The 10,421-nt window shown below is 36.6% G+C and overlaps 2 protein-coding genes across 2 annotated transcripts; both read left to right on the plus strand.

Moving 5' to 3' along the window:
• The first annotated feature begins 794 nt into the window (after positions 1–794).
• Positions 795–4,811, plus strand: LOC112529618. The gene is made up of 4 exons (XM_025140949.1): positions 795–902; positions 1,003–1,148; positions 1,930–3,552; positions 3,719–4,811. Exons 1-4 carry the CDS (start codon positions 795–797, stop codon positions 4,809–4,811), a joined length of 2,970 nt encoding a protein of 989 aa, XP_024996717.1.
• A 1,027-nt stretch (positions 4,812–5,838) lies between these two features.
• On the plus strand, positions 5,839–7,616 carry LOC112528585 (ankyrin repeat and protein kinase domain-containing protein 1-like). Its single transcript, XM_025139612.1, has one exon. The coding sequence runs from the start codon at positions 5,995–5,997 to the stop codon at positions 7,594–7,596; it is 1,602 nt and encodes a 533-aa protein (XP_024995380.1). The 5' UTR covers positions 5,839–5,994; the 3' UTR covers positions 7,597–7,616.
• Positions 7,617–10,421: the final 2,805 nt, after the last annotated feature.

A 10,421-nucleotide genomic window follows, 5' to 3' on the forward strand; every position in this document is an offset into this window, starting at 1 on the left:
AATAACATGGTCTCACATAATCCCATGTATATGTAATAAACTTTAAGGTCTCAAAAGAACGGGTTCATATTTCTTTACAAGTACTATCAGACGTCTTGAAACATTATTGATGTGTGACTAATGGAACCAGGGTACGACAACATTAAAAGGATTTGGTTTTACATACCGTATAATTGTCAACGATTTGTAAATTTCATTGCATGTGAAATAAAAACGTGTATATGTTTGAAGTTCTATTCATCGATTGATTTTTTTTATCGAGGGTGTAAACTGTCAGTAATTACTTATTTTTTTAATGAATATATTTTGGATGGTTATCACAGATAATCATATGTTTTATGCTCTTATGATATTTGTTACACAAGTTCCAAGTAAGGATAATTGTTAGCCTGCTACATTTTTATTGACTGTTTAATTAAAAAATTAATCGATAATCAGATGAAATGGACAAGATAAAAGAATAAACTATTACTGTTTCATTGTCGTATCCTGTTGACTTGTTGTAGTTTAATAATTCATTTAAGTATATTGTATGATAAGTGTTAATAGAGGTTTTCTTTTATTGCATGCGTAAAACATAGGTGAAATAAATACACAATTCATAGGGTGTTTGGGATTGCTTATTTAAAACAACTTATGTTTTTTTTTTTTTTTTTGTAGAAGTGTTTATCAATTTATGATGTGTTAAACCGGTGTTTTATAAAAAGTGTTTGTATTAACTTATAACATTATCAAAACATAATAAGCTGATAGGTTATTTTTTAGTGTTTGACAAATTTTACTTATACATGTAAATGACCAAAAAGGACATGAAAAGATTCTCATCGTCGGCCAAAAACAGGGACCAAGGGTTTGATCGATTTGCAGAGGTCCCCATCGTCCGCCAAAAACAAGGACCAAGGGTTTGATTGTGGGCCAAAAACAGGGACCAAGTGTTTGATCATTGGCCAAAAATAGGTTTGAGTTGGAGGTCAATTTCGATTTCCGATTTTGATTGTGCAGGTGAAGGTCGATTTTGATTTCATTTCGATTTTGATTTTGCAGGTGAAGGTCGATTTCGTTTTTGCAGGTGAAGGTTTTATCGATTTACAAGCGAAGGTTGTTTCACTGGTCGCTCGAATGGAGAAGGTAGGTTTAAGGTTAAAAAGGTAAATTGGTTTACAAAGCTAATAAGTTGAATATGATAAGTTAGAGATGAATAACTTATCAAAAACTCCTTATTACCGGTTTAACGTCGGTATAAACATTTTCTTTTTCTTCCTCATCCAAACACTAAAAGAAAGTAAGGAATCATTTCTAATACAAACTTTAAGTGAATTATTTATAAAACAAAATTCAAGTTAGAGTGGAGTAACTTATCAAAAACTCCTTACTTCTGTTGTACAACTACATATTATGTTGCATCAACATGAAAAGGGGCCGAAAAACATCATAACATGTGGATCGAAATAGTAACACCAAAAACATGTGATTGTGAGAAACTAACATGTATATGCAAAACAATTAGTCATGTCTAAGACGTAAAACCTTGACTTTGCCATCACCATATTCTAAGTTTCTAACCAGATAAACTAACGGTTGACTTAAATGTTATATTTTTTCGTGTTTTGCGTTTTAAGCATAAAAAAGGGTGGCCATGCCCTTCAATCTTCATTGTGTGTTGAGGGTTATGTTTTTTATGATGGTTGGTATTTTTTTTCAATTAAACTCCCATAATATTCTTTTATTCTCCTTGGGAATGTTTGTTATTGGCATTGTAATCTGTAATCACAACATAAAAGAAAGTTGTTATGTCAACATGACCAAAAGAAAGTTGTTTTTTTTTAAATTCACATTATTAATATGGGGCCCAAACCGTTTAGAGTTTTTTGACTCATGGTTGGGTATTGTCGACTTTCAAAAATTGGTCTTCTCTTATTGGTCTTCAAGCTCTTTCTATGGGGCCGCTGATTTTGTCTTTAAAGAGAAGGTTAAAGCTCTWAAGAAAGACTTGAGAATTTGGTCAAACAATTTTTTAGCCACCGAATCAAAAAGGAAAGATGAAATTTCTAAAGCCTTGGTCGATTGGGATTCTAAAGCTGAAAAGGGGGGTATTTCAGTTGCCGATTGTCAAAAAAGAGATGAATGGATTTTTGAACTGATGCTTTTGGAAAATCGTACAAAGTTGGATCTTATTCAAAAATCGCGCTCTACATGGGCTTTAGAAGGGGATGAAAATACGAAGTTCTTTCATAATGTTGTTAATCATCGTTGGAGAAGGAAWAAAATCAAAGGGATCATTTGCAACGGGGTTTGGAACTCTRAYCCTTTGGTYGTCAAAAATGCCTTTTTACAGCACTTTGCTGACAGGTTCAAAGAACCTTGCTCTTCTAGGCCAAAGTTCTTCAGCCCTCTCTTCTCTAAATTATCGTTTAATGATGCCGCTTTTCTGGAATYGCCYTTTTCTTCTCWGGAAATAAAGGAGGCYGYTTGGTCTTGTAATGGGTCAAAAGCTCCTGGGCCTGATGGCTTAAATTTCAATTTTATTAAGAAGTTCTGGTCAGTGATTGGCAGGTCTATAGTTGATGCGGTAACCTTCTTTGAAAAAACGGGTAGGATTTCCAGGGGATGCAATGCTTCTTTTATTGCTTTGATTCCTAAAAAAATTGATCCTTTGGACATMTCGGATTATAGGCCCATCAGTTTACTTGGTTGCATGTACAAAATTATTGCTAAGCTTCTGACTAATAGATTGGTGAAGGTTATGGGCAAGCTCGTCAGTGGTAATCAATCCGCTTACATCCCGGGAAGGCAAATGTTGGATGGTTGTTTAATAGCTAATGAAATTGTGAGTCACGCCAAAAAGAAGAAAATGAAAATRTTTCTTTTCAAGGTGGATTTTGAAAAGGCCTATGATTCTGTAAACTGGAACTTTCTCTTTCACACTTTGGAGCAAATGGGCTTTGGAGAGAAATGGATCAAATGGATCAGTGTTTGCTTAAAATCGGCTTCCACTTCTATTTTGATAAACGGATCGCCTTCTGATGAGTTTTGCATGAATAGGGGTCTCAGGCAAGGAGATCCTCTTTCTCCGTTTCTTTTTTTGCTCGTGGGGGAAGTCTTACAGATCATGATCAGGACTGCTTGCAATCAGGGGTTGTTCAAGGGCATCCGGCTTGCGAATTCTAACCGGAATCTTTCTCTCCTTCAATTTGCGGATGACGCTCTAATTTTTGGAAAATGGTCTCGTAAAAATCTTGTATCTCTTACTAATATTCTTAACTGCTTTCATGATGTTTCAGGACTGCGCATTAATTTATCCAAATGCAATCTCTTTGGTATTGGTGTCTCGGAGGCAGAAGTCAATAATATGGCAGTTATGTTAAAGTGTAAGGCCTCTTCCTTTCCTTTCTTTTATCTGGGGCTTCCTGTTGGAGGTAACGTGAACAAAAAAGCTTCATGGTCCGTCGTGGAAGATAAATTCCTTAAAAAGCTTTCAATTTGGAAGTCTCATTACCTCTCCATAGGCGGAAGATATACTCTAATTCAGTCGGTGTTATCTTCTCTTCCGCTGTTCTTCTTTTCCCTGTTCAAAGCACCCAACTCAGTTTTAAAAACTTTGGAATCTATAAGGAGAAGATTTTTTTTGGGGTTTTAAGGAGGATGAAAAAAAATTGCATTGGGTTGCTTGGGAGAAAATTTTGAGCCCTAAGTCGATTGGTGGTTTGGGTATCGTTAGCTTAAAAACGAAAAATGTTGCTTTGTTAGCAAAATGGGTATGGAGGTTCTTGTCCAGCTCTAATGCGATATGGAAGGATGTCATTTCTGAATTTTATGGTGAGGATGGTGGTCTTTTTTCAAATAGGCCTTTGGTTGGAAAAAGAGTTTGGGTTTCTATTGTCAACACTTGCAAAAACGTGGAAGTTGCATATCAGAATGTCATCCTTTCGTTTACAAAAAAGGTTGCTAAAGATTCTTCTTCTCTTTTTTGGAAAGATGCGAGCATCGGACAAGGCTCAAAGTTGAAAGACCTTTTCCCCARACTTTATGCCTTGGAAAGGAATAAAAATGCTTCTTTCAAAGACAGATGGACTTATATTAATGGTTCTTGGAATGGTGMTTGGGATTGGAAAACAATGATTAGGGGTAGAAGCTTAGATGATCTTCAAGCCCTAGAAAGGCAACTCTCTCTTGTGGATTTCAATACTTCGGGTGAGGATATTTGGTTGTGGAATTGGAACAAGAACGGGATTTTTTCGGTCAACTTATTGTCCAAATTAATTCAAGGGGCGGTTGAGACAAATGTTGGAAGCAATGATCCGTTTTTTTGGAGTCCTTTAATTCCTAAGAAGGTAAACATCTTCACTTGGCGCTTCCTTAAAGAGGCCATTCCGGTAAGATTCAATCTTTCAAAAAGAGGAATTCCGTTACAATCTTTGGAGTGCATCTTTTGCGGCAAAGGTGTTGAAACTTTGGACCATTGTTTCTTCTCTTGTTCGGTGGCAAGCATTCTTTGGAGGAAAATATGGGCTTGGTGGGATCTTAAAGCCTCGCGGCTTTTCTCGGTGTCTGATTTTACAATGTTGATCAAACAAGTAGGTACTCATCGTAAGGTTGGAGTGATTTTCTTATCAGTGTGCGCCGTGGCGCTTTGGCAACTTTGGAAGTGGTGGAATGAAATTTTTCATGCTAAGGATGATGCGGAAGCTAAGAAGAGAGGTGAAGACCCATTCCCAGGTGTTCAAAATTTTTCCAAGCTTTGGATGGGGAACAGGAATCATAAGTTCCATMTTARTTRGGATAGTTGGTCTTCTTCTCCTTACCTTGTTTAGTCTACTTGCTTGTCTCAGATTTGGGTTTTGCTTTGGCTTTAGTTTGGGGATGTCTCTTTTTGCTTCTTTTTGTTTTCGTTTGTTATTGTGGATTCTTGATTCCTCTTGTGTCTAGCTTATTGCTGGATCGTTTTGTTTAATTTTATTGATTGGCTTGGTGAGGGTGATGGCCATGCCGAAGCTCTCCTCCTTGTCCTTCCTTTTTTGTCTTTCAAAAAAAAAAAAAGTAACAAATGGAAGTTTTAAATCTATAATATTGTAAAATGAAGATGTGACAGAATTTCCAATCCTTTAAGACTCTATATTTGCTTATGATTATAATTTTAATATTTGCTTAACTAACGATTATATGAATGGCTTCTGGTTTCTTTTCCTCCTCTTGTCTTACTTGAGGGGGGAGAAAGAAATTGTAGCATTATATTGTCATCACAATAATGATGGTTTAACAACTTTAACCAAAATATAAAATAACAAACGATTTATATTATTTATGTCTCTGTTATATATGACTTTTTGAAACATTGATTTAATATCTTAATTTAACCACAAATACCCATCTAATCTAATGTTTTGCTGTCAAAAATAATTGAAACCGAATAACCCATTTAAACCAAATGAAATTTGGGTTAAACGGTTTTTGGGTTAAACGATCCGCTTAACCAAATAAGAATCTTTATGCGGTTAAATTTGTTTCTAATTCGATTTAAAGCAAGTGACATATTTTATTAATATTTTATATATCTCATTTTATAAAACTAAAAACAATATTTAGTTGTGATACAGAGAGACAAGAGCATCTACAATCAAAACAGTATTTGTTTGTATGGTAAATATGGAAGACAATGGTGCCAAATGTGGTTTCTAAATCCTATGTAGTGTTTGTATGTTCTTAAGGCACAAAAACACCATGAAAGTGACACACAGCAACAGGTACAAACCACCAACTGTGTTGCCTTTGAAGTTGTACAAACTAAGAGACCAAGTCACCATTGTTCTTCACAACCACCAATTGGCAGATCTTTGTAATCGCCGGCACTTTTCTATTTATACCATAATCCAACATTCTTCCTTGCTGCCTAAACTCTACTCCTGCTCATTAATGGATTTTCATTTCTGTACAAAAAATCCCATTAAAGTATCATAAGATTCAAAGCTAGCAGCGTTGAAATAAGAACAGGGGATCATGGATCGGTTGATCAGTTTAGAGCCGTCCAATGTGGTTTTGATACGGATCGAAAATGGGCAAAAGTGTTGCGGTGAGCTTGTTTTGAGAAACGTCATGTATACCATGCCTGTGGCTTTCCGGTTGCAGCCGGTGAACAAGGCTCGGTATAGTATCCGTCCTCAGTCGGGGATTATATCTCCGTTGACGACTGTGACCATCGAGATCACTTATGATTTCCATCAGAATTCAAGCCTCCCTAAGTCGCTCCCTTATTGTGACGATTCTTTCTTTTTGCACAGTGTGGTGGTTCCTGGTGCGGCGGTTAAGAATCCTTCGTCGACTCATGATTTGGTCCCTAGTGATTGGTTTACGGCAAGGAAGAAGCAGGTGTTTGTTGATAGTGGTATTAGGGTCATGTTTGTTGGCTCGCTCGTGATGGCTAGTCTCGTGAAGAATGGATGTATGGATGAAATAAGGGATGTGTTAGAGAAGGGTGATCCGAGTTGGAGAGCTGTTGATTCGGTTGATGGTGAAGGTCAAACGTTGCTTCATTTGGCAATTGCTCAGAATCGAGCTGACCTAGTTCAGCTACTACTTGAGTTTGGACCCGATATAGAGGCTCGTAACAGATTTGGTTCGACCCCACTTGAGGCTGCAGCATGCTCGGGTGAAGGTTTGATTGTCGAACTCTTACTGGCTCATCGAGCCAGCACAGACAGGTTAGAGTCATCCATATGGGGTCCCATTCACCTCGCGGCTGGAGGGGGCCATGTAGATGTTTTAAGGCTCCTTTTACTTAAAGGTGCTAATGTGAACATGCTTACAAAAGATGGGAACACGGGTTTACACCTTGCGGTGGAGGAGAGGAGGAAGGACTGTGCCCGGCTGTTGTTGGCTAGCGGTGCACGGCACGATATCCGTAATTCTGGCGAAGGTGACACTCCATTGCATATAGCTGCAGCCCTTGGAGATGACTACATGGTCAAGCTTCTATTGCAAAAGGGAGCTTACAAAGACATCCGAAACCATTCTGGGAAAAGGGCATATGATTTGGCGGCCGAGCAGGGACACACAAAGCTCTTTGATGCACTAGGCCTTGGTGACAGGCTGTGTATAGCTGCAAGAAAAGGCGAAGTCAGAACCATCAACAAGATTCTTGAAAGCGGAGCTGTGATCAACGGGCAGGACCAGCACGGATGGACCGTTTTGCACAGAGCCGCGTTCAAGGGCCGGGATGATGTGGTTAGATTTCTGATCAAGAAAGGAGTCGATATCAATGCAAGAGATGAAGATGGTTACACAGCCCTGCACTGTGCTGTAGAATCTGGACATGTTGACCTGCTCGAGCTGCTGGTTAAGAAGGGTGCAGACGTGGAAGTGAGAACCAACAAGGGTGCTACAGCAATGCAAATCGCGGAGTCACTAAACTACTCAGGAATCAAAAGAGTTCTCATCCAAGCAGGTGCCAACAAAGATGAATTCACACATATCAGCAAAATTGCACCAGCATTTGCAAATAAAAGTGACAAGGAGATAGGCTCAACGAAAAAGAGGGGTTCTCGAACAAAGGCACTTCGTGGTAGCTTTGATCAATCTGCTGCCCCATTGGCTGCCATTTGATTAACCCACATTTGGATTTCTGATGAGTTCATTTTCTTGATAGCGGGGTAGCAGAAATTTATAAACTGTTCAATCTGATATTAGTCCCAAAGATACATATTGTTCTACTGTAAGATTCTTGATCCCTCACATAGTAAAACTGTAATTCGTCAATTTTCTTTGCTGTCTGTACTGGGGACCTTAAAATCTCTATGTACGTCTGTTTTTTGCAGCATGTATACATATTATGCACTTTTGGAGGTGTTATTTTCTTGTTAACCATAAGATTAAGTTTCATGTGTAAAATGGTCTTTAAAGAAGTGACCGTCTTTGTGCATACGGTTACTCTGCCAGAATTTTGTCTCTTAAGGTACATAAACAAGCATGAAATTTTGTGTTTGTGATCTTGGATTTTGCCTGAAATCCAAATCGTTGTTCTTAGATTATCCCAAATCTGATTTCGTGGTACCCAGGCTATAGGGCCGAAATCATTGATTTTTGAAAGTGTTTTATACACCATCCTTAGAAGTATTTTGATATTCTATTTCTAAAATCTAACAAGAAAGTCGTCTAGATGCATCTAATGTTTCAGAGAAACGACATGGTTGAGTACTTCGGTGAGCAATTGTCTGGTTTTGCCTTCACCGCTAACGGATGGTTGCAATCTTATGGGTCTCGATGTGTCAAGCCACCAATCATCTACGGTGATGTTAGCCAACCCAAGGCCATGGTTGTTGTTCTGGTCCTCCCTGGCTCAGGAAATGACAAACGCCCAATGAAGGGTATGCTTACTGGCCCAGTCACCGTTCTTAAGTGGTCCTTTTTTCGTAACAACCAACCCAGGTATAATTCTAGTGCAAAAACCGAAAAACATTGTAATCATTTAAAATAGAAAGCTGCTAAACACGAGATTCTTGTTTTTTTTTAGTACGAGAGATGCACAAAGCCACAAACTAAACTTTAAAGGGTGCTACATGATATTAGAAAATGCAAAGAACGTCAACGAAAAAACCAAAGGTCTCTTGAAATCAACCCAAAAATCAAAAAATGGCTATCGAAATCAACCAAGAAACTTTATTAATCCATGAAAATGGTGGAATTCAGCTAAAAGTACATCGAACGATTTTGTAGGCCTTTGATCCATCTTAGTGGTGCAGCCGTTCAACAAAAATCATAAGTTCGATGCTGATTCTAGTGTTGTTCAAATCAACATATACTTGGACCAATCACGAGCAAGTTGTTTTGTCACATTAGCAATTTGTTGCAACTTAGAAAATGCCAACAAAAAAATAACTATTTATGTACCTACTAAAAACGTGTAAATTAAATATCCTATACATTAAAATCCATCATAACATTATATAACATAATTTAATGTATTAAAGGAAATTCACTATATAATGGGATATTACAAAAGATTCTGACTATTTAATAGATTTTATATTATCTGACTCAAGAATAAAAGCATACAACTTGACTCATGAAATATTGTACTTGCGAATTTCTTATATCATGTAGCACCCTTCAAAATTTATATGAAAAAACGAGAATTTCTTTCAATCAGTATTTAGTTTGTAGCACGCTTCTCGTTTTTCATATAAATAACAATATTGAAACAAAACGAAAAATCCTTACCATCTTATATACTTTTTTTTCTATTAACCTGGATATCCAACCCGCTATGCGAGCGGATTAATTATAGAGCGACCACCTGCTTTGCAGATAGCCCGAGAACCTCCGTGGCCACAAGAGGATTTTTATTCATCATTGGATTTGAACCTGAGACCTCCTGGTATTTTTGACCTTTATAGCCAAGCTCAAACCAATTGAACACCACTTTTGTGGTTCTTATATACCTTTTTTTGATCGGCCTTGTTGGGTAGATTTGGTCCTAGCTCTTATTTGACCCAACCATCGAAGTCTGTAGGATTTTAAGATCCGATCGGTTTTGGGTTAATTTTATAGACCCACCTTCAGTTGGATTCGTAGGGTATTCAGGCCATCGGGTTTATGTACTACTCTAACAGACAGTTGATTAGTGAAGTTCAAAACATGTCAACCCCAATAAAGTTTACTATAATTTAACTGGTTTAGTCAGTTTAGGTCAATATATGACAAAACTAAACATTGCTTAATTTTATTGCTTTAAGTCAAATACGTACATGGGTATATCATGAAACAAGCTGACATTACGTAACTGAAGTTTATTAATTCATTAAAAACCAAACATTGCATGAGTTTCGTCTTTTCATCATAAATAAAGATATACAAAAACTTCAGAGTACGTACATACTTCCAATTTGAGAAACTTGAACAAAATCAAATGTAACCGGAAAAAAATCTATGACATGTTAATGAACATGTCGTCGCAAGATGAAGACGAGCTAATTAAGGATTTGTTTGGGATTATAACTCTAACGATGGTTTATCTTGGGGGCATAAAGAGGAATAACAGGAATAGAGGGTGTTTTTTGAAGTTTAACAAAACACAAGTGTGTAAATTGAAATAAACTCTTATTTTTCCAGTCAAAGCACTGCCAGGTGTGAATGAAGTGGAAAGGAGAGAAAGGATATGAATAAAATATCTATATTGATTTTCAATTTAGAATTTTAAACCATAATATATTTTTTAAAATTTTTTAATCTTGATTATTTTTTTCTGTTATTTAAAACTAGAATGATACTTGTATAATATAACGAGATATATCTTCTTTTTAATGTTTCATTTTATTATTTATTTATGTCGATATAATATGGTTTTTAATGATTTTTAGAAAACGATAATATTTTTATTTTTAAATAAAATATAAATTTAAATATATCATACAAATTTTAAAAATAAAATA

Source organism: Cynara cardunculus, assembly GCF_001531365.2.
Source record: "Cynara cardunculus var. scolymus isolate 2C chromosome LG 1, CcrdV1, whole genome shotgun sequence".
Lineage (NCBI taxonomy): Eukaryota > Viridiplantae > Streptophyta > Magnoliopsida > Asterales > Asteraceae > Cynara > Cynara cardunculus.

Coding starts and splice junctions, on each gene's coding strand:
- LOC112528585 (XM_025139612.1), top strand. CDS start 5,995: ATGGATCGGTTGATCAGTTTAGAGCCGTCCAATGTGGTTTTGATACGG.